The sequence below is a fragment of the Macadamia integrifolia genome, chromosome 14 (genome assembly GCF_013358625.1).
Source record: "Macadamia integrifolia cultivar HAES 741 chromosome 14, SCU_Mint_v3, whole genome shotgun sequence".
NCBI classification, from domain to species: domain Eukaryota; kingdom Viridiplantae; phylum Streptophyta; class Magnoliopsida; order Proteales; family Proteaceae; genus Macadamia; species Macadamia integrifolia.
Window position 1 is genome coordinate 12,888,630 of NC_056570.1, and position 23,242 is coordinate 12,911,871.

General features: G+C 38.8%; 5 protein-coding genes across 5 annotated transcripts in view; 4 read left to right on the top strand and 1 right to left on the bottom strand.

The window, feature by feature from the left end:
- The window catches only part of LOC122061835 (ubiquitin-like domain-containing CTD phosphatase), a 24,115-nt gene extending 20,273 nt beyond the window's left edge, over positions 1–3,842 (top strand). The window contains exons 2-6 of the mRNA XM_042625328.1: positions 918–1,062; positions 1,607–1,721; positions 1,817–1,880; positions 3,118–3,283; positions 3,379–3,842. Of these exons, the coding sequence (XP_042481262.1) occupies positions 918–1,062; positions 1,607–1,721; positions 1,817–1,880; positions 3,118–3,283; positions 3,379–3,624 (736 nt within the window). The 3' untranslated portion in view covers positions 3,625–3,842. The remainder of the gene's footprint in view (positions 1–917; positions 1,063–1,606; positions 1,722–1,816; positions 1,881–3,117; positions 3,284–3,378) is intronic.
- A 491-nt stretch (positions 3,843–4,333) lies between these two features.
- LOC122061836 (NAD(P)H-quinone oxidoreductase subunit T, chloroplastic-like) lies at positions 4,334–5,934 on the top strand. The gene is made up of 2 exons (XM_042625329.1): positions 4,334–4,865; positions 5,410–5,934. Exons 1-2 carry the CDS (start codon positions 4,534–4,536, stop codon positions 5,828–5,830), a joined length of 753 nt encoding a protein of 250 aa, XP_042481263.1. The 5' UTR covers positions 4,334–4,533; the 3' UTR covers positions 5,831–5,934.
- Positions 5,935–6,804: 870 nt separating this feature from the next.
- On the bottom strand, positions 6,805–9,817 carry LOC122061111 (pentatricopeptide repeat-containing protein At1g08070, chloroplastic-like). The gene has a single exon (XM_042624300.1). The coding sequence runs from the start codon at positions 9,368–9,370 to the stop codon at positions 7,334–7,336; it is 2,037 nt and encodes a 678-aa protein (XP_042480234.1). The 5' UTR covers positions 9,371–9,817; the 3' UTR covers positions 6,805–7,333.
- A 224-nt stretch (positions 9,818–10,041) lies between these two features.
- LOC122061193 (pentatricopeptide repeat-containing protein At5g15300-like) lies at positions 10,042–12,342 on the top strand. The gene has a single exon (XM_042624406.1). The coding sequence runs from the start codon at positions 10,372–10,374 to the stop codon at positions 11,962–11,964; it is 1,593 nt and encodes a 530-aa protein (XP_042480340.1). The 5' UTR covers positions 10,042–10,371; the 3' UTR covers positions 11,965–12,342.
- Positions 12,343–20,415: 8,073 nt separating this feature from the next.
- LOC122060632 (subtilisin-like protease SBT4.3) overlaps positions 20,416–23,242 on the top strand; it is an 11,662-nt gene continuing 8,835 nt past the window's right edge. The window contains exon 1 of the mRNA XM_042623760.1: positions 20,416–20,498. Within this exon, the coding sequence (XP_042479694.1) occupies positions 20,416–20,498 (83 nt within the window). The remainder of the gene's footprint in view (positions 20,499–23,242) is intronic.

Sequence of the window (23,242 nt, forward strand, 5' to 3'; positions counted from 1 at the left end):
AAAAAAAAAAAAAAAAAATCTCATTAGGGGTTGTTCAGCAAGACAATGCATTGACCAACTTCTTCCTCACTAACTTATTTGTTTCAGAATCTTCTCACCAAGTGATTGTGTATATGAATTTCTCTGAGGAAGGTTTTCTCCAAATTCTGTTTAAGGTCCAGTTGGATTAAATTATTCAAAATGTTTGATGTTATTAGTGACTCAACTTTTTGTATATATTCTTACTCAAAGGAATAACTTGGGATTAGGTGATTGAACCCATGGTTTAAAGTATATCCGATATGATACGATACGATACCTTCCAATACGTATATTAAATTTAGCCGACTGATACGGCGACCGATATTAATACTTTAATCCTTGATCTTTAGCATATCTTAACGTATCTCCAATACATATCTTAAACTTGGCCGACCGAGACGGCGACCGATACTGATACTTTAATCTTTGACTGAACCCATGATTAGGGGCTTATTCTTTCCTGTGCATTAAATTTTGGTCTTGTGGGATTGAATGGTGCATTTTCTGACTATGTTTATTGAATTGTTTCTGTAACTATGAAATTAAAACATTTATTGCTCCTGAAATTTGTCTGGAGATTTTTATCAGTATTGTAGTTTCTGATCATGCCTCTGTGTCCCTCATCACAACACTTTGAAATCTGAGTGCTGATACACCAGTTACTACAGTAAAAGACTTTTTAACTGTTCTATACTCCAGAAATGTTAATTTATGTCAATAATTTTTGAGATATAATATTTTAGGAAATCTTATATCTATATGTGATGTTTATATAAAGAGGCAGTTGAACCTTGCACATGCATGTGGACTGTCCTATCAATTTTGTATGGGTTTTGAAATTATTGAGTGTGGATAAATTTCACTAATCTTGCAGTTTCCTTACACTGACTTTACAGTACCGTGGAAGATGATATTATTGTTGATCCAGTCGATGCCCCCGAGATTATTGATGATTTTGAACTCGGAGAAAAAGAAGCTGTTCACATTAAAGACAAAGATGTTAACAAGCAGAAACTGAGACGCCGTGTTGATCAGTACAAGGTCAATTGTTGATTATCTTGCATGTTAAAACATATTTGTTGGATTTTTTTTTTAATTATTTTATTTCATCCTGTCTTTTTTATTATTGATTTTCTTATGAATAGAATAAGCTCAGCTCAACTTAGCCTTTTCCCAACTAAATGGGGTCAGATTGTCTTATGAGTAACATAGCATGTGATAAATCCTCTCATGGAATATGTTGCTGACATATACATATTAGTTTCACTCTAAAAAATACAATATATGCACTGGCTTGATTACTATAAACTTATCATCCGTTGTTATTTGGTACCTCAAGATGCCTATCATACGGTCATACCTGTTACATTTTTTCAGGTTTTACGGTAGCATATATATTGATAATATGTTAAAAGGGGTTTGAATGTCCCAAAATTGGCACTGAAATTTTTTATTAATCTAAGAGTACATTGAATTACATTATTTATTATGGACCTCACTGATTGAATGGACAGGGGGTGATACATTTTAGCATGGCTGTGTCATGTTGTTGCCTTATGTTTTGAACCTTGATGTTCTATTTCAGATTAAGCTCCTTAATCCATGTCGAGAAGGGAGGAAACTGCTTGTTCTTGATATTGATTATACACTTTTTGATCACCGGTCCACAGCAGAGAATCCACTTGAGCTTATGCGGCCATGTGAGTTGTCTTCTCGGGGCAATGATAGATCTCCTTATGCTTGTTTTGTGCCTCTTAGCAGTTTTTTAACATTAAACATGTGTGTGGCTCTGCAGATCTTCACGAGTTTCTCACAGCTGTTTATGCTGAGTATGATATCATCATTTGGTCTGCAACCAGGTTAGGTTCCTATGTTCTGTGAGGAGTTTTCATGGTCCTCATGGACCATGGTTGCTGATAGGAAATGGAATTGGGGAACAGTCCATAAAATTCTCACATTATGTAGCTAGTAAACATTTAGAAATGGGTTCAGAAGTGTAATGTGGTATAAATAAGGAATAAAACAGTACCAAAACAGGATCGAAAACAGAGTGATAGGCAAGTAGTTTTTGAATGAAATAACATAGAACAAAATCTAGCAATCAGATGGAGGGTGTTATGGTAATTTTCAGGCCATTAGGTTAGAAATTAGGTCAAATAGTCCCAATTGATCTCTGATAAAAAAAAAAAAAAAACTGCTGCCTAGGCACGAAACTGTAAACAAACCAATAGTATTACGAGGACAGAAACAGTAGTCGGTTCAGGTTCTGAGAAGAGGGGGGCAGAATTGGAACTAAAAAAATATGTTCAGACCTGACCCTGAGTGTCAGAATTGTCTCAGATATCTATTTTAAAGAAATAGAAGGTCTGGTCAAAAGTTGAATGCGATCGGATGGCTGAATTGCTTAATTCAAAAAAAAAAAAAGCCTTGCGTCCAACCCTCTAGAAGATCTAAATAAATCAAAGGATTACTTCAAGAATTGTACTCAACAGCAGGAACAAGAGAATGAAAGATGGTAACAAAAGTAAGCAACAACTTACTTGTAAAACAAAGAATAGAAAAAGAAGAATGTGGCCTTTGGCTTCCCACTAGTAGTCCTAGATGGCTGGATCAGAATCACACTGATCCCAAGGATTTCCCACCCTTGACTGTATCTCATGGCATGCATACTTTCTCAACAGCAAAAGAAAAGGTTCAAGCTAAAATCTCATTAATCAAATTCGGGTACAAGGCTGTAGCCCCTTATAAACATCTATTGAAGACTATAAAATTACTCAAACACTAAAAAGGAAAGGCCTAACCCAATCTTTAACTAATCAGATTACATAAACTAACTAGGAAACTAAAATAATGAAAGAAATTGTAGGATGAGGTTTGTCTTTTGTTTGGGTTTCACAGGGGATATGGAGAAATTCATTGTCATTGGGAAGCATTCATCTTTGTTTTTCTTTATTCTTCATTGTACATACTTGTTCCTCTTTCAAGGTTATGCCGTATATTAGTGTAGCTGTTCATCCATTTCCTGTGGACCTTTCTTTAATTTGGATTTCAATGTGTAAATCCCTGGTGCCACATGTTTTATTTCCTTTTCTGCAGCATGAAGTGGGTAGAATTGAAGATGGGACAACTTGGGGTACTCAATAATCCTAACTATAAAATTACTGCTATGCTGGATCACTTGGCAATGATTACAGTGCAATCAGATTCTCGTGGAATATTCGATTGCAAACCGCTTGGTCTTATCTGGGCTCACTTTCCAGAGGTTTGTTAACTAACAAGATTCATCTTATTGCTGTTATTTTTGCATTATCAAGTTCTTTGATTGACAAGATAGTCTCTTTTTACCTCGTCTTGCAGTTCTATAATTCAAAAAATACTATCATGTTCGATGACCTTCGGAGGAATTTTGTGATGAACCCACAGAATGGTCTTACAATCAAGCCTTTCAGGAAGGCCCATGCGAACCGTGGCACTGATCAGGAGCTGGTGAAGCTGACCCAGTATTTGCTAGCCATAGCTGAACTGGGTGACCTGAGCGTACTTGATCATGGGAAGTGGGAATCATACACAGAAGATAATGTCAAGAGGCGCAGGCACTCATGATTATAGCCTTGGATGATTGAATTGCTTATGTTTCTTTTTTGGTTGTGTTTTTAATTTTATGGAGTAACTTACAGCTCTATATACAATATTGAATACAAAACTAGTGATATATGTAATTGTTCTTATAAGTAATGTTATGAACGATGGCTAGAGATCGAAAAATTACTCTTTTTAAATTGAAATTTTAATGAACTTCTCCCAGCCCTTGTTAATTTTAACACTCCCTCTCCCCTTAATCTTCGATGAATCAGACTGATGTGGTATTACGAATGACTCCCTATAATAATGGGGCGGATATATTTGATCGTTGATTTCCTTCACCGTGGAAGAAGCAAAACTTTCTACTAAGGTAAATACCAAAATTGAAACTTGGAATATCCTACCACCTTTAGTAGAAGCTCTACATGCACTAAGAGTCCAGCCCGGGAACCAGATTCTCTCCCAAGAGAGAGCCTGTCACATATCCGGTTGTTCGGAGCACCTTTGAGTGTGTCTAATGCTACCAGCCGTTAGATGTGCCTGGGCTCCCTCCCGCGTGGGAGGGGATCTGATTCCAGTCTGGGATTAGGTAGTAACGAGTGGATTGGTAAATGGTGGTACTGAGTTGACTCAGCCAATCTGGCTGATCCAATCCTGATGCAAAATATCTATGAATAGGTTGGCCAGACTCTCTCTATTCAAGTGTCAAAATGTTTAAAATCAGCTGCACGTGGCAGAATCTAAGAGCCCATAGAGGGGACCCACCTTGGCCTTTCCCTCTTCCTCCTCCCATCCCCCTCCCCTCTCTTTCTGTGTGTGCCATGAAACGAGAGGTGAGAAGAACCATTTTGTTTCTCCGACAGAGCTAAGCACAAGTACGTTGCATGAATAATCATTTTTACTCGTCATTCTGTCAAAACCAGGCGTCCCATGGCTTTCAGCACGTCTCCTCTAGCCTTGTCTTTCCTCCTCGGAAGCCTGAAAGGAGGCAAGAAGTTGGAGGAAGCCCAGATAAGAAGCAGAAGCAACAGCAGTGGTAGACGAATCAGCTTTCGTAGTTTTGCATCGGAAACCCCCTCTGGCCAGAGCAGAAGGGCCCCAGCAGGAGTTGATACCAGAATTCACTGGGACAATCCGGATGAGGGTTGGATTGGAGGGCCTAGTAATTCACAACAGCCAACAATTGAGGACGAACAACAGAATCTCTTATTAGGGGAAAATTACTCTGATTTGTTGAATGATTACTCTGATTCTCATTACCAGTGAGTCTCTCTCTCTCTCTCTCTCTCTCCATATATCTTTGAGTTATAGCTTCAAACTCTATCCTGATTCTTAAGGTTCTCATCCTATCCCTTGACAAAATACTTTGGACCTTTCAATTGGTACGGGTCTCATGTTGAAATCATCATTTACTCTTTTCTGTATGGAAATTCTATCCTCCCATCGGTCATAGTATAATTTCCAATCCTAATCGATCAGATGGAGTTGTATTGTTGGGTGGTTAGAAGTGTCCAGTTGGCTCAGTATTGCCTACATTCAACTACTTCCATAGGCACATGCATTACCACAAATGCCAACCATTGATAACTCAAATCATATAAGTGCCGGGCCAGGCCTGGCCCAAGCTGAAAACACTCAAGCCCAAATCACAACAGGACCAAAACTAAAATGGAGTTTCCTGTCCCATTTTAACCACCTTTGGTTACACTGAGCATATCACCATATGAAATTGTTATATATAAGGATTGCATGATAAATCCTAAATTTTTGTAAACTTACTACCTAGATTGGAGATTGCATGTTCAGGTTCTTAGGAGTATCTGCCGACGCTGACTTAGAAGAGATCAAAGCGGCTTATCGGAGGCTATCAAAGGAGTACCATCCTGATACAACTTCACTACCATTAAAAAAGGCATCCACTAAGTTTATGAAACTAAGAGAGGTATATGATACATTGAGTGGTGAAGAGAGCCGAAAGTTCTACGATTGGACATTGGCGAAGGAGGCTGCCAGTCGAAAAGCTGAGAAGATGAAGATGAAATTAGAGGATCCTCGTGAGCAAGAAGTGCGAAATTGGGAGTCTGTACCAGATATGGTTGATCGTCTAGGTGGGAAAAACATGGAATTGAGTGATCAAGCTATGACAGCTCTCACCATTGATATTTTTATCATTATCTTTTCAATTTTATGCATCATTGTCTATGCTCTCTTCTTTCAGTCATCATAGTAGGTTCGATTATGTTACCAAAAAGAAGAGTCAAGATGGAGATACAATGTATACTTTCAACGGTGGCTATGTACATTTTTTTACGTATAGTGGCTTGGAGAATATTGCTGCCATTGTAGAATTAAATTGGCCCCATATTTGCCTCAACTTGTACACTGTTCAATGATCTAATTCTAAATGTTTATAGGACTGATAGAAAACCAACCATGACTTCAGCCTTACAAGATTATATAAATTTATTAAGACTGGAAGGATTAATCTAGTCTCTTTCCAGTTTTTGCCAAGGAGACAATTCAATACAAGACTGTTTTTTCCAAAACAAAACCAACTCCACACATTGGATTAGAAGTAAAAGGAAACATCAAACACCAAAGAAAAGCACTCTGCCATAACCATGGTCCTGGAAGAGAAATTGAAAGAATGGAAAATTTTAAGAATGACAGGTTGTGACACAATTCATACCAAACGCTTGGCTTTATAACTTCAAATTAATTACTGGAGAACTTCACAAAGATAACTCATAAAGAATTTACAGAGTCAACATCCATGTCCTTAGTGATTTTTGACGGCTTAATGAATCTCTGGCCCAAAAATAAAAGTACATAATCAGCCAAATAATCCTTTGGGACGTGCCAACTCGAATCCACAATCAGCCGGTGATGAGACAAGGGCTTCATTCCACTAGGCTACCAACCCCGTTTGAAATTTGGAATTCAAATAGGTGAATTATGGTTTGAATCACTTTTTATAAGCAACAATGATTCTAACACGAATCAAGTCCTCAAGCAACCAGACAGTTTAAAAAAAATCAGAATTATGATTCTACAGAGATACTTTCCATGGAATCAGCGAACCAAACACGACCTTAGGTGCTTCACTTGAAATATTTCTTCTAACTTGAGCCATCAATTTCAATTTTGGTTGTTAAAAGTTTTGTGGTGGCCTTTGCCTAACACTCAATACATCAAACAATGTCAACTGGAAGAAAAGTCTATAACAAAATCTTAATGTCAACTAAAAGAGACCATGTTCCTATGGCAAAGTATCTATAGATAGCAACACAACACATATGTAAAAGGAAAACTCCACTGGACATATAGAAAAATCATTCAACATCAATGCAAACAGTAAATAAAACCTTTATAATTTTGTCTCTTGGAATTCTCAAGCAAGGACTATCAAAGCCACAAGACTCTTTGGGGCTGAAATGGTTCTTGGCAATGTCTCCCCGTTTTTTGAGTCATCAGAAAATTTATCTTTTAATTCTACTTCTGGTTCATCCTTAACTAATGGCAGTGTGTTCCATTCGAACCAAGTTTGGTGCATTTCAGCAGGCTCAACATCTTGTAGGTCATTGTCTAACATTTCATCAATCAACATTGTATCGTCATTGGTGAGAGGACGTGCATCAACTTGAAGATCATCGTTGACCTGGTCATTGATAAGGCATAGTCAACAGCTCAGCTATACAAGAGAAGGCTATCATATAACTCGATAGAGATGTCACCAATAGTCTTTGCAAGAACAAGACCCATCTTTGAAGTAATGGAACACATTCCTATCCCTCAAGACTAAGTCTCGATTAAAAATTTTAGATATGAACTTCATAGCAGTGTGACAATCACGACAAACTCGAAGGTTCTTGACTATTCTGATGGGGACACCTTCTTCAGTGCTGATGAGCCCAAAGGCTATCGCTAATTTCTCACTGTGATATGAAACAACACTTTCTTTTTCCTCATCTTCTATGTCAAACAACACTGGAGATGTATTTGGTGTATACCCTGCATTTCTCAATCTTGATGTGATCTTCTCTAACATCATATAGATCTCTTCTGCACTAAGGTGAGATTTATCTCCCACATAAAATTCATGAATTGTACCATGGACCTCTACTGAACTACAACCAGGGCTCTTTTGTAGGCCTTTTGATTTCATTAACATTCTCATCTTCCTTGCATCATCCCACCTTCCAACAGTGGCATAGATGTTAGACAAAAGCACGTATACACCAGAATCATTGGGTTCAAGGCTAACAAGGTGGTCACCTACATATTCCCCTATTTTGGCATTCCCATGTATCCAACAAGCTCCAAGCAGAGCACCCCATAACACAGGATTTGCTTTCATGGGAATGGTTTCTATAAAAGAAACTGCTTCTTCCAAAAGGCCAGCACGTCCAAGTGTGTCTACCATACAACCATAATGCTCAATTTTTGGTTCAATACCATATACTGGTCTCATTGAATTAAAATATTTTCTACCCAATTCCACCCACCCACCATGGCAGCAGGCACAGAGCACACCAACAAAGGTGACCTCATTAGGCCTCACCCCAGCTCTTTCCATTTGACCAAATAATTCCAAAGCTTTCTTGCCATTGCCATTTACTGCTAGTCCTCCAATCATGGCTGTCCATGAGAACACATCCTTTGATGCCAACATATTGAAGATCCTTATTGCATTTTCTATGCTCCCACACTTCGCATACATGTCAATAAGTGCTGTACCAATTATAGAGTCAACCTTCATCTTGCTCTGGTCTACAAAGAGATGGATCATTTTGCCTTGATCCAAGGCTCCAAGTTGTGCACAAGCCGATAGCACACTCACTATGGCAGCCCAATTGGGTGTCACCTTGGCATTTTTCATCTTCTGAAACAAAGCCAAGGCCTCGTTAGGTTGGGCCCCTTGTGCATATGCAGTTATCATGGTGCTCCAAGAAACAATATTTCTTGTAGGCATATCATCAAACAACTTGCGAGAGCAATATATAAGACTACACTTAGCATACCCAGCAATCAAAGTATTCCAAGACTCTACATTCCGAGAAGGCATCAAATTAAAAAGCTCCCTGGCAGCTTCAATTCTGCCACACTTGCAATACCCATTAATAATCGCATTCCAAGAAACAATACCCCTTTCAGGCATCTCATCAAACAACCGACGAGCCTGTTCGATAAGTCCGCAATTAACATACCCGGACAAAATTGAACTCCAAGAAGCTAAATTCTTGCCACAACTAGTGTCAAACAATCTTCGGGCAAGACTAATCTTTCCACAAGTTGCATACATGTGGATTAAGCCATTGACACAGAACACATCACTATCAACCCCAGACTTCAAGATAAACCCATGTATTTGCCGCCCTTCATTGTAGGCAGCGAGATGAGAACATGCTTTGATTACAAAAGAGAAGGTGAAGGAATTAGGGGTGTAACCAGACTGTAGCATTTGGTTGAAGAGATGTAGAGAGGGTTTAGGGAAGGGAGATTTGGCATAGCCTCTGATAATTGTGTTCCAAGTGAAAGTGTTTGGATGGGGAATTCCAGTGAACAATTTGTGGGCATAATGAAGGTTTCCAAAGTCTGAAACAGCGCAGAACTCGACCAATTTGCTGGTTGCAAATGGGTCTTCGAATAGAAAATTTCGGATCATTTGGGCATGAATTTGTAGGAATTGCCTCATTGAAGTGCATGCTTGTATAAGGGCTAAGCATGTTGGATGAGTTGATGCTATCAGAGAAATTGCAGGGAGCATAAAGGTGTTGTTGCCGGCTTTCTTCCCTGTGGAACGGTTTAGGTTGCCATTATGTACACTATCATCTACCAATCACCACCAATGAATGGGAATTATCTGAACATGGATCAGCTGAGTTGGCAGCTAAGTGGAGTCAAATAAAGAATCGGCATATGATTTTACCAAATGATAATATGCCTCCACACCAAAAGAATTACTGGAATCCTTTAAAGAGAAAAATATGAATCATTCAGAGCAGTATGAACAGAGATCCAAGGCCATGTCACAAATATCATCAAGTAATAAAAGAGAGGAATAGAGAATTAAACGGGATGGACAATATTAAAGGCATTTCTAAAAGAATTAAGGTGGGATAGATGAAGTGGAGAAGTGCTTCCGAAGTGTTATGCTATTCGTGTATCCCTTTAAAGTTTAAGGGAAAATTTTGTAATACTGCTCGCCCAACAGTAATATATCAGGCGGAATGTTGAGCAGATAAGTACTATTATATAAAGAAGTTAAGTGTAGCTGAGATGAGGATGTTAAGATAGATGTACAGCAAAATTATGAAGGATAAAGTAAGAAATAAACATCTATTAGAGTTATTTTAAGAATTGTCCCGATCAACGATAAGCTTCATGAAATTCGTTTGAGATAGTATGGCCATGTCCAGAGAAAATCCGAGGATACCCAAGTAAGAAGAAGCGAGGATTGGATCCCTGTGGCTGACCCCACTTAACTGGGACCTCGTGCCTTGTTGGGCTGTTACCTCTTTCCTCTTAACTCTCATTTTTCAGCTTTCATCATAGTCTCATAGTCCCGCTGGTTGCAGTTACAAAGATGGGTCCTTCTGGTTTGAAAGCAACCCATGATTGGGTCCTTGGCCTTGAAATTTTAATACTTTAATGGGGTGCGTTCCTGCACAATGTGTTTTAATATACAGAATTCTCTGAACAATCGACGTAGTCTTCTCTGTTTGAGTTTGAAGCGTTTGAAATCGCTCTAACCGTCAGACATGGAAGATGTGGAGAGCCACTGTTTCATCCGTCTTATCCCGACTTCAACAAATTTCTACTATGAGAGAACTGGGACAAACTCAAGCTCTTATCATCAAAACGGGTCTCACTGGGCACGCTTCAGTGATCGCCAAATTCATCACTTTCTCTGCTTTATCGACCTCAGGAAGCCTCGCGTATGCCAGGGCAGTTTTCGAGGAAACCACCATGGAAGATACCTTCCTTTGCAATACCATGCTCAGAGCTTACTCTCAGAGCATCTTCCCTTTCGAAGCCATATTTCTCTATAATCAAATGCAACTTATGAACGTGAAGTCCGATCATTTCACTTACCCATATGTTCTCAAGGCCTGTGCTAGAGTTTTTTCTAGGAGGGAAGAGGACGAGAAGCTTTACGGGTTCGAAATTTCTGTTAAAGGAGCTGAGATTCATTGTAGGGCCCTTCAGACAGGCTTTGTCTGTGATCATTTTGTCAAGAATTCGTTAATTCATTTGTACTCTCATTTTGGTTTCCTTGATCTTGCACGCCGGGTGTTTGATGAAATGGAGGAGAAGACAGTTGCTTCATGGAATACCATGATTGCAGCATATGATCGGATATATGATTTTGAATCAGCAGATTTGCTGCTGCAATCGATTCCTAGGAAAAATGTGGTTTCTTGGAATACCCTGATTGCCCGTTATGTTAAATTATGTAATATCAAAGCTGCAAGGAGGGTGTTCGAAGAAATGCCTGAAAAAGATGCTGTTTCTTGGAATTCAATGATCGCTGGTTATGTTCAGAGTAAAGATTACAGTGGGGCATTGGAGCTCTTTCGTGAAATGCAGGCTTGCGGGGTTGAAGCGACAGAGATAACACTCATATCTGTTCTGGGGGCATGTGCAGAAATGGGAGCACTGGACTTTGGAAGGGAGATTCATGAGCTATTGAAAAGACAAGAGTTTAAGATTGAAGGGTTCTTAGGGAATGCTCTGCTGGATATGTATGCAAAGTGTGGGAGCTTGAATTTGGCTTGGGTGGTTTTCGATGGGATGAAGATGAAGCATGTAAGTTGTTGGAACGCGATGATTGTGGCTTTGGCTGTTCATGGTTACTGTGAGGAAGCACTGGAGTTGTTTTCGACCATGGAAATGAGATTTGATGAGGTTAGGCCCAACCGGATCACCTTTATTGGTGTTCTGATTGCCTGTAGCCATAAAGGCCTGGTTGAAGAGGGTCGTCAATATTTTTCCCGTATGATTGGAGAGTACAAGATCATGCCTGATATTAAGCATTACGGATGCATGGTTGATCTTCTTAGCAGATGTGGTTTGCTGGATGAAGCTTATCACATTATCAAAACAATGCCATTTGGTGCAAACTGTGTCCTCTGGCGAACATTGCTGGGTGCTTGCCGGAACTATGGGCATGTCGAGTTGGCAGAGGAGGCCTTTCAAAGGCTAGCTGAACTGGAGCCTCTTAGAGATGGAGATTGGGTTTTGCTATCAAATACTTATGCTGAAGCCGAGAGATGGGATGATGTTGAACGAGTGAGGAATGAGATGATTGGATTAGGGATCTTGAAGAAACCGGGATCGAGCCAGATTGAGGTGAAATGATTAAATGGATTATGCAGTTCCATTACTGAATTGGCAGAATTTCTGTTACATGGGAATGGGAGCAATGTGATTTGCCTCTTTGGCCAGTGCAGTTATTTGGGTTGTCATTCTAAATTCTGTCCATTGTGACCGCATGAACCTGGACTTTAAAATGAGATGAACTTCTGATCCGGTTAATGTGTGGTCAAAGATCTTCAACATCCATGTTTATTTTTTTTCTTCTTGCAGTATCCAGTTAGACAAGTAAAAATAATACCCCCCCCCTTTTTTTAAAAGGAAAAATTCCTTGTACAATCATAATGCTCCCAGAATGAGCAGTTAAAAAGCTGTCGAAAAACTGAACGAGCAGTTAAAAGTGTTTAGTTCATATTATGGGTATATGATGGTGCAAACCTCGGCAATGCCCCTATTCATGATAAGTTGCGAGAAACTTGTTGTAGCATGTACATATTCAATGAGGGCCTTTGAACGCTCCAATATAAAGAAGTGATTTATTGTATATCTGTTAAAATTTAAAATGTAACCACAAGCGTACGGATCAGTATAGCTAATGGGTCAAAAATAATGAGAGCAGTTACTTTATTTTAGACTTCTTCTAATAATGTAAAAGTGCACAGATTCATTATGGTGATTTAATTCTAACTATCGACTTAACACAAATGCATCTAAAAGCGATCTAACCATTCACATATAGAAATTTAAATACTCAAACCACACAATTAAAAAGCAAATAAATGAAAATAAAAGTACTGAAAAGTAAATAAATAAAATAAAAAGGGAAAAAAGCTAGAGAGAGGCACATAAGTAGGGATCTCTACTTAGCCCGAGAGATGCACCATAAACAATATGAGCTTCCCTACTTGACCATAGTGTATTCTTATAAGGGCTTTTCTACTTGGCTTTAGGGGAAGGGCTGAAAAGTAAATAATCAAAATGAAAGGATGGTTCCCTAGCTAGAGAGGGGCAAAGCCAACACATGCATCTAGCCACGGACCTTGGGGGAAAGGGAAAGCATCAAAGTAAAAACTGAAATTTAAATCCTACTTTAAGAATGAAGGGGTAGCAAGAAGAGGGAATGAGAGGGGGGTCAAAAGACTACTAAAGGAGCCTACTTACTTGAACTTCAATCCTTGAACTGAAAACTGGATCGAGTTGAGATACTACCAGTACTAAAAACCAGATTGGAATAACCAAATCTGAAATTTCTAGTACTAGAGAAAACAAATCTGAAGAAAAAAATTGAACTTGAAAGACATGTTCCATAGCTTGTTTTTGTCACCTAGAACTAGAACTTGAAAATTACAACTTCAATTGCTTAAAGAATAAAAATAAGAGATTGAATAAAAAACAAAAGTGCTTGCATTAATTGAATAAAAAGAACTTACAAAAATGTATAAAGCAAAAACCTAGAACTAGAGCTAGAGAAAGAGAAAACTAGAGAAAGAGAGAAAGAGCAACTAAAAAAAAACCTAAGAAGAGAGAAGTAGAGAGGAAGAGAGGGACAACCCTTTAGGGTTTTGTGGACTCCCTTTTATAGGGAATAGGAAAGGAGTAGAGGAGGACGTCCAAGTTAGAAGTAGGGAATCTCCAACGATTTTTCTTTCCTTTTTCCCCTTATTTTTTTTTTTAAATTTTCTTTCCTATTTTTTTTCTCTCTTTTTCGAAACGTGGGCAGCCTCTGAAATGATTTTTCCTTTTTTTTTTTTTTCTTTCCTATTTTTTTCCATTTTTTTCTTTGGCCGACCTCGCTTTAAGTGATGAGTAGGCGAGAAAAAATCTTTCAAAAAAAATCTCCAAAAAATGGTAACCAAGAGGTTTGAACTTGTGACCTCCTAATAAGGAAGGAATTTTGCACATCACAACTCACCAACTATGCTAGGTAATTGCTGGTACCAAAAATGAATCTCCAATCACTTAAGGGTGTGGTTCATCGATCCTTGTTGGTATTTGAAATATTCCTTGTACCTTTGGCACAACTGCAAACGGGCTGGTTTTGCATCTCGGTTCAGTTCTGATCCATTATTCTTTTTCTAACCCGAAAAGAATAATCACTTGTATAGGTGACCAAACGGATGTGTACTTTTAATTGAACACATCCATCTTGTTCAGAATTTCATCCTCTTCGTCACCATGGAAAGAAACATGACCTCTTTACATTTAAAACTGGAGATATAGTGCCCGATAGTCCTTAAGGCCTTGAAAATATAAAACCCGAAAAAAGAGAGTAAAACCAAAGGTAGCTCTATTCTAAATATGTAAAATGCATGTTTTACTACCCTAGATTTCACACATAAATGTGCTCATCAATATCGAAGGAGCTCAAAGAGCTGGAGGTAGGCCTACAATAACTATAGAAGTGGTGAGGAAGGACATGCATTGCTTAGGATTGGAGTCTTTCATGCCTTTGAAAAGAATTAATTGGAGATACAGGATCCATGTAGCCAACCCTGTTTAGTTGGGATAAGGCTGAGTTGAGTTGAGTTGATGGTGGTGATCCTAATAATGGTTCTTATTTTAACTATTTGCAGGTTCATATTGTGTTCATGGGTGCCACTTCCTATGAGGATTGCTCACTTTCATCTCAACACCTTAGCATGCTAGAAGCTATTGACAATAGTAATACTCTTCGATTTTGTCTGTCATTAAATCGGAATACTAGTTTAGTTGGGAATTTATTGTTGACATATGATTTTAAACTATTTATATATAAATTTAGGGTAATTTACAGCATCACCTCCTGGAGAATGCCAGTATTATAGGAACACTCCCTCTCTTTCACTAAATTAGACTCAGACCCTTTACTGTCGGTCCCTGTTAAGTGATGCTATGAAATGATACTTTAGCCCTTATGAGTGAAACACCCTTATTTTATTATCCCAAAAATACCCCTCTCTTCTTCTTCTTTATCAAGAGCAACCTAACCTTTTCTGAGGTTCTATTGTTTGCTGTCATCAATCTCTTCACGTCACCAACGCCCTCTCTCTCTCTCTCTCTCTCTCTCTCTCTCGTCATTTATTGATGATAGAATCCAACTCTTGATCGAACCATGAAATCGCCTTCTTCATCCACCGCCCAATGCCTTGGATATCAAGCCACGCGAGCACTGAAAAAAGATCAGAAATATTGGGCTCCCCAAGAAGCTTCACAACTTTGTCCATTATAGGATGCATCTTCAGAACTGGTAGATTCTGAAAGGCCATAAAACTCATCCAATAAAGATGCATGAGTCAGATACCATAGCAAGAAGGGTCGGCTTCTTGAGAGGTCTATCCTCAAGTACTGATTTCTTCATCTGCTTTATGTGCAGGTAAATAGGATTCACAGTCTTCTCATGGTTCCAACCGACATAATCCTTCCCAAATGCAAGAAACGAGTTCATATCTATAAACAATCCACCCTCTGATTTCTGAAACTCAAAAAGAACAGACATCAAGATAAAACCTTTCAGAAATGCTTAACTTAAGAATCAAGAACAGGTAGTATTCAAGAACAGAGAATGTGAGTAAAAAATTTACCGAAGAATCGAAAGAAATGCAGCATACTTGTTTGTAAATTCAATTGATGGGCTCCGGAATTCGAACTCGAGAAAGGTTCAACCTAAGCAACCCCATTGGCGTTAACATAAACCAAAAAAACTGATAGGGTTTTGAACTTCAACAAGTGCCGATTGGAAGGTAGAGGAGGAGAAGGAGAGGAAATATTCAATTCGGTGAAGATGGAAGAAATGGGAGATAGTGAAAAGTATTATGGAGAAGAATCTGTTTTTTGCCCTATGCTTACTTCAACTATCTCACCCCGAAAGAAAAAAAAGAAATAAAGCTTTTTTCCTTTTTTCTGAGTCTCTGTTGGGTTCTTGGGAGTTTCAAATGGAGTTGTAAGAACTGAGAGAAAGAAGTCTGGTTCTTGCTAGGGGTAAGGAAAGGATGATCTTGCGTTAAGGTTTAAAAACTGAAAAATAAATATCTTCCCAAACCTCGACGGTGGTGCGCCGCCCCTTCTCCCCTTCAAGTGTATTACCCCATAACATATTGGTTATGTTGTTGAATGTGGTGAGGAACATCTACTCCCCAACGTCGACCGGAGAGCCAACATTAGAATAGAGTTGGCTCACCATGTGGTGGACCTCTCTCTGCCAGAGACCACACATAGCTTCCAGCCTCTTGTGATTTAGCATCTCTGTGACGCTAACCTTACGGAGCATCCGCCAATGGTCGCCGTATGGTGAAAAGATGATGTCAATGCCTCCGTAAGCAGCAATACCTCCCACCGCTAATGAGGATTCCTACTGCTCTTAATGGGATTCAAAACAGAGGGAGGGATGTGGTGAGATTGCTGGAGGGGAATGTTCTTCCATCGTAGTCGCCATCGCTGAAAGGTCCGTGGTGAAATCAATTTGGGGACTACAAGGGTTTGGTATCAAACTATCAAGGGTAAGGGTAATTTCGGTACTTCATTATTTTTAAGGGTAAAATGGTATTTAGAAAAAAAATGAATTGCTAATGTCAACATTCTTGATATATTCTGTAACAATGACTGATGGTAGAGGGTCTGAGTCTAATTTGGTGAAAGAGAGGGGTGTTCCTATAATACTGGCATTCTCTAGGGGGTGCCGCTGTAAATTACCCAGGAAGGTTAGTAGCAAAATGAACATTATGGTATGCTTAACATCAAGGCTATTTATAATTGCCACTTTACAGTTCCCCTAGAAAATAAATAGCTTTTACTGTGTGACAAAAAATTGCTTCCAGATGGTTGTAAAGATGGTTTAATGTCTGAAAATACGAGGAAGGTTAAATGAGTTGAAAAACCTAATTTAACTTTATCCGAATCAGGGGCACCTTATCAATCCAATGGTCAGATTAGCCACATCAACTATCCACATGACCAACTTGGAGGCTGTTGAGTTATGGTTAGCACATAACCATTTTGTTGCACTTCTCCCATAAATTTATAGACCTTAATCTTTATTTCTTTATTTATTTTTTCCCAAAAAGCAATTGCAGCTTTGGAGAATAGAAGATCCATTTCCTAAGGTTCTCAACTATCATACCTCTTCATCAGGAAACACTCAAGCATAAATGAACACACACCACATATGATTACCATGATTTATAAAATCTCTTACATGGCTTGGGGCTTCATATTTCCATTATTTTGTATTTGGATTTTTCAATGGAATCTCTAGGAATTTAGAGAAGTGGCTATTTCATTTTATTATCTAAGAAATATTGAAGAGTTGGCTATAGAGCTTGACTTAGTGGTAGGTTCTTTAACAACTTTGAATCATGGGCTTTATCTAGGCACCAAATATACTTCTATAAGGCCATATGTGATTAAGTGATATAATGTTATGGGGAAAATAGTGCTGTAGACCACTGTAAGACAAAATTTATGTTACTAAATAAATATAAATTTGCTTTGAAATAACCTAGAGGGGGGTGAATAGGTTATACTAGCGGAATTTTAATTCTTTTTGAGATTAGCCCAAATGTGATTGCAAATAAAAAAAATAGAATTCACAATCACACGACACAAGAATTTATAGTGGTTCGACTCAATCGGGTCTAGTCCACTTCCTACAAGAATCCTCTTATAAGGTATTCAACTAGTTCTCCCTTTCAGTACAATAGGTAGGGTAGAAAACCTTTACAATCTTTTCAGGATAAGAGAATCCGTAAAAATCTCTTTTATAGGTAGTGAAGCACCTTTACAATCCCTTTTTACAGTAGAGAGGCACCAAAGCTCTTTTAAGGATAAGAGGATCCTTACACAGTCCTAAGTATAGTCTAGTAAGATGTAAAACAGTAAATGAGAGAGTGAAATAAGAGGCTTACCTCCGGTGTGATGCAATAAATGAGTATGAGATGTATGAATGCACCTTATAGGTCTTCTCTTTGTATTTGACTTGCACAGTGAGAATATGAAGAAGACTTGATGAAGAATTGAGCTTTTTCTTCTTGAAAAGTGAGAACCAAATTGCTCAAGTGATGCCGATTGCTTTTGACTTTTATAGCTCTTTTGAATGCTCTCTAATTACTTAGGAATAGTTCTTTGTTCATTAAGAACATCTTAGGTATTTATAGGAGAGATTAAGAGAGCTTTCTAGGCAGAAAATCAGGTCATAACGGTCATATATCGGCCATGCCGGTCGACCACCCCAAGTGCCGGTCGACCGGATGTGACCGTTAGAGCAAAAAAATAGCCATTGAATTGATTCTGGGCTTGGCCAGTCGATCGAGACTTTTTGCCGGTCGATCGAGACTTTTTTCTGGTTGACTGCCTATGGTCTTTGGTTGTGCCGGTCGACCAAGTCATTTTTTGGTCGACCACCATGTGATTCTTCCAGTGTCGGTTGACTAGGGGTTTGGGCCGGTCGACCACCCTTGACTGGGGCAGTTTTGGCAGACTGAATAGTTGTCAGTAAATCAACCATAACTTAACGGTCCAACCTCGGATTGACTAAAACCAGTTGTGTTGGAATCGTGACTCAATTTTATACAACTTTTGTAAAGGGTTCAACTCCTGATACTAACATTTTAAATGCCCAAAATGCCCTTGATTCAGGTTCAAGTGTTTTTCACAGAAAACACAAGTCTTGGTATTCTATCATGTTCACCTCCACCTATGGTCAATCTAACATGATGACATGCAATATATGAGTGCGTGCACAATATAAATCAAGATGGTACAAGTTGCATGACACGGACAGCTCTATCCTAGAGGTCTTTGTCTTGTCTTGATACTTGGATCTTCATCTTGGTGCTCCCACTCTTAATACTTCATCTTCATGTCTTGTTATTGGAGTTATTGACTTGACTTTTCCAAATAGCTTTGGGTCTTCTTCTTCTTGCTAAATCACACTTAGTAGAAGGTTAAGATTACGGGTTTGTTTATTATTATCAAAACACAAATAGGAGTGTGGGCATTTCCCCAATATGCTTATCTTGAATGAAACCATGTCTGGTTTCTCAGAAGGGTACATGTGACACCTGATAAAGAGGAGGCATTGGAGTAGGATACTAGGTACTTTAAACCTAGCACTTATGTCCATCATAGTTCCTTGTGAAAGATTTGACAATTTGTGGCATCACAAGTTATTATGGCAAAGAACGGGCTGTAACTTCAGATGGGTAAGACAGACTTACAGTGCTGTACCACGCGAGTTCATATTGATCTTTTCCATGGACATTTATATGCTTAATTTTCTTTCATCTTGTAATGGGGAAATTTTAGATCAAGACAATTCCCAGATAAAAGCATTATTTTAGCTTCAGAAAATTCATATATTGGATTTTTGATACTTTCCAGTAAGCATCTATTGCCTTAAAATTTCTTTCTCCATTTAATTTCATTTTCTTTCCTAACATGTGTTTCTCTTGCATCGGAGGATACCACTGTTGACAAAAGGTATGTAAAATAAAATATATTGTCTAATGCCTCCATGGCATGTCCTCAGGCTACCAGTGCTACTACTGCTGCTTATGTTAAATCTTTTCATCCGGATTGGCCACCTTCCTCTTTACCTGCCAATTTTTGAAATCCATGTGCAAAATTCTTTGTACTTGGATGATTGTGTATGTATGCATGATACCATATTCGGATCTGACCATAATTTCTTTGTATATAGCTTGGCCTATATAACTGCTACTATAAATCTAAGGGGAGATTTTTTTTTTTTTTTTTTTGATGAAATAAAAAACATAAACAATAAGAGAACAAACATCTACAGTCTCCAGAAATTGAGAAACAACGATTTCTTATGCATAACTTTATAAGCCAAAACCTTAAACTAACCAACAACCTCGTTACAATCCTTCAGACAAAAAACTGCTTTGTTAGAAAAAACCATAAACATTCAAAAACAAATGGAGGAAACTCTGAAGGCCACGCTCGTGTGGTAAATCCTGAAAACAGCTTGTTTTGATCCTTGAGTCATTCCAAATCTCTATTACTTGCCATTCCAAATCAATAGCCTTCTTGAGTCCTTGAAGAAGGCCTTGAGCTTCTGCTTTAATACTTCTTCCTGTCATCATGTAGTCTACAACTATAAAAATGAAATTACACCACATGACCATCCAGATTCATTCTGTATGAAGTTAGTAAAAGCCTACTAGGAATCTAGGGGTTGAATATGCTTATGGTGATTGCCATATTCATCCCATGAAAGATATAAAACCTGAACTAGTCTTTGAAACCCTAAAAGGAGACCTACATCAAAATGCTCTACTATGATTCTTAGGAGGTTGGAATTATATAATCAGCATATAGCTAGCAGAAGCTGCTCACAAGGCTCTAATGGAAAATTCTACACTCAAAGCATCAGTCACATCACATTAGTTGGATTGCCCAAAGATTTAATGGGATCTGTCTCTTGAGTAGTCTGATGATGACATTCACATTGTAAGAAGTCCAATTCTTGTATTCAACTCAATGCCTTTGGTTTGTCATTCAATGGTTATTGAGGTTTTTCCTTATTGTCTGTCGTTCTGTGCTGTAGTTAATTTGAACTCAAGATTTAAAATTAAGATATATGCGTTAAATATTAAGTAATGGTATACTTTTCCTAGCTAATGACTTTTTTTTTTCCCAGTATTTTATTTCTAGTTACCATGCCAACATATCAATTTTCAGGATATCCAACTTTGCTAGGTATACCATAAAAGAAGTGTACCAAGAAAGGAAAAATTTCCAGGACTAGGATAAGGGTATGCAGTAAATGGGAACAAGGAATTAAATCTCAATATTGATTCGGATCGTCCTATATTGTCTTTGATCTGTTGGTTTCACCCAAGGTTGTCAATTTGGGATCAGAACAGGGAACCATCTTAGGATCATCCTGCTAAAACCCGGTATCATATCGTTTAATGAATAAACAAGACGGTATTTGGATATGATTTTTGTACCAAAGAATAAACGGGTTGGGATGGTTCTGGGACAGGATTCCCAACAGTACCAATATCAAAATATTGGTTTAGTACCTAATGGTACCAAAACTGCCATTACCGTTTAACAAGGGTATATTTCATGTTCTTGTATTCAAGTTTTATGGGTATAGTTTGATGTGTTCGAGTGATATTTCCTATTAGTTGTTATTTTGAAAAGTTTTGAGTATGATCTTAAAGAACTTGAAGAAGTAAAAAAGACATGAAATCCATCATGTTTCTGTTGCGGCAAGAAATCATCTTAGACTGTTCTCACGTCCTACACAGAGGAACAAACAAGAGAGTGAATGTCGGCTGATCCAGCGGGGGAATCTCCGATGCCTAAGTTAGATCTCTCTGCAAACAAAAGTTTCAGTAAGAATGGAAAATTGTCGATCCCTTTGAAAGGGGCATACCTGTATATTTATAGTCAAGGAATGGCAGTGATAGAGAGTCCCATTGCGGCAGCTCTCCTAGTCTTGATAGGAGTCCTGATCATGGCCAGAGTTTATTAGGAGAGTGAATCCGAAGGATGTCCCAGTTACAAGAGCTTCTCATTTCTAGTGTGTGCCAGGAGATCTCCTTTCTTTTAGGGAGGATTTGGAATCCTTATGAGTATCTTTTCCCGACTAGGATGGATCCAATCCTTGTTTGGAGGTTATACATCAAATTATGAATATATTTCATCTTATAAAGCGCATTCCGTCGAGGGATCTCATGGACACTAAGTGTCGAGCAACCTTGATTCGGTAGCTTGGTTTTTGACCTACGTCTGTTGAACACCCGATAGAGGGTCTATGCCAGGCTTATGGGAATGGTTGTGGTCATACCGCTCGGCCATAGTTCAGATAATGTCCTATCCGGACCCCTAGTTGTAGTTCGCATATGGCTTGGCTGTTCACATCAAACGGAGGCGTAGATTTGTCACCGGCAACTATCCATCTGTGAATATAGGCTGGCTGTGCTATAGCCGACTAAGATGTTAGTAACCGATTGAGAATGAAGCTCAGCCATACTCAGACCGATTGACATGCCTTGTGCCACTGAGTCCACATGGCGTCTTATCAACCCCAACCCCCAAAAGGAGTAATCTACTCCAACATGTCTGGCTTCCATTGTTGCATTTTCATCTTTCTGATGTGACCAAACGATGTCGGAAGAACAACCGCTTTGAGGGTGTGCCCTTTGGGTTTTTGAACCTTGCTTTTCCTTTGTCATTAATGCTTCGTGGGTTTTCCGGAACACGTGCTCAAGCGGCAGTGGCCCTTTCTTGATTGAAATATACGATTTTGACAGGTTGATGAATGGGGTAGCACCACATCAACATTCTCGCCACCAATTAAGCGCTTGAGGAGCTGAACATGCGTATTTGGCTAGTTTGGTTCTTGTGACTCTCCATGCGGTAGGGTGTCAAGCTAAATGCCCCCATTGGCTTGAGGGCAGATGTGTCTTTTTAAGTCCGCCTATTGTTCATCTTCTTCCTTTACCCTTCTTCTTTAATCGTGAGAGTTTGCTTCGTTCCTCCTTGCAACTTTTCTCTGAGACTTTGTCGTTAGATTCTTTGGTTCACTTTTCTCATGCCTAAGACCGCCATCGTTATCATAGCATTCGAATCTCTTTGCTAGACTTCATTTGGTCACTAGTAAGCCCTCTTTCCATAACCTTTCCAGTTCGTTTATCTTCACTTTTCAGTTTTCTTGTTCCTGCCACTAATGGCGTCTAACAGAGACTTCACGGCTGTTGCTAATAGGGCGAATAATAACATAATTAGCTGCAAAATATGATTCCAAAGAACACATAAATCATCAGAATAGCTAGAGGAACCTCCCAGAACATGCCAGGAATCATCTATTTATAGCCTTGGAGCCTCAAGGTCATCCAAGGAAGGTTCTCTTTGCTTCCATTCTTGGGGGATTTCAAGGGTCCAATTTGGCTATATATGAAGAAAAATATTCTTCCTTAGCCAAGGAAGAGTTTCTTTTGTTTTTTGGGGTTTTAGAGTCTTCTAGGCATTCCTAGGGTCTTACAACACGTCTAGGTGCAAGCGCAGTAAGAAAGAGATACGAGCGAGATAATACCGTTGAGATTTGGAAAATCCCTACAAAATTGCACCACTGGCATAAAGTGGCTTGTGGTTGAATCATAGTGAAGTTTGGCCAACGTCAGCCACGTGAAAAATTGTATCGGTCTTAGTGCAAAACTGCAAATAGTGTGGCCTGAGTCATAGTTCTAACTCGGGTTGACTCTATGAGCCTAATTTGGTTGGGCCCTTTGCTGAAACTAGGATTGGTCTGTGGTCTTAGTGGTGTTTTGAGTTAAATCTAAACATGTCAAAACCATTAACTATATTTGATTTT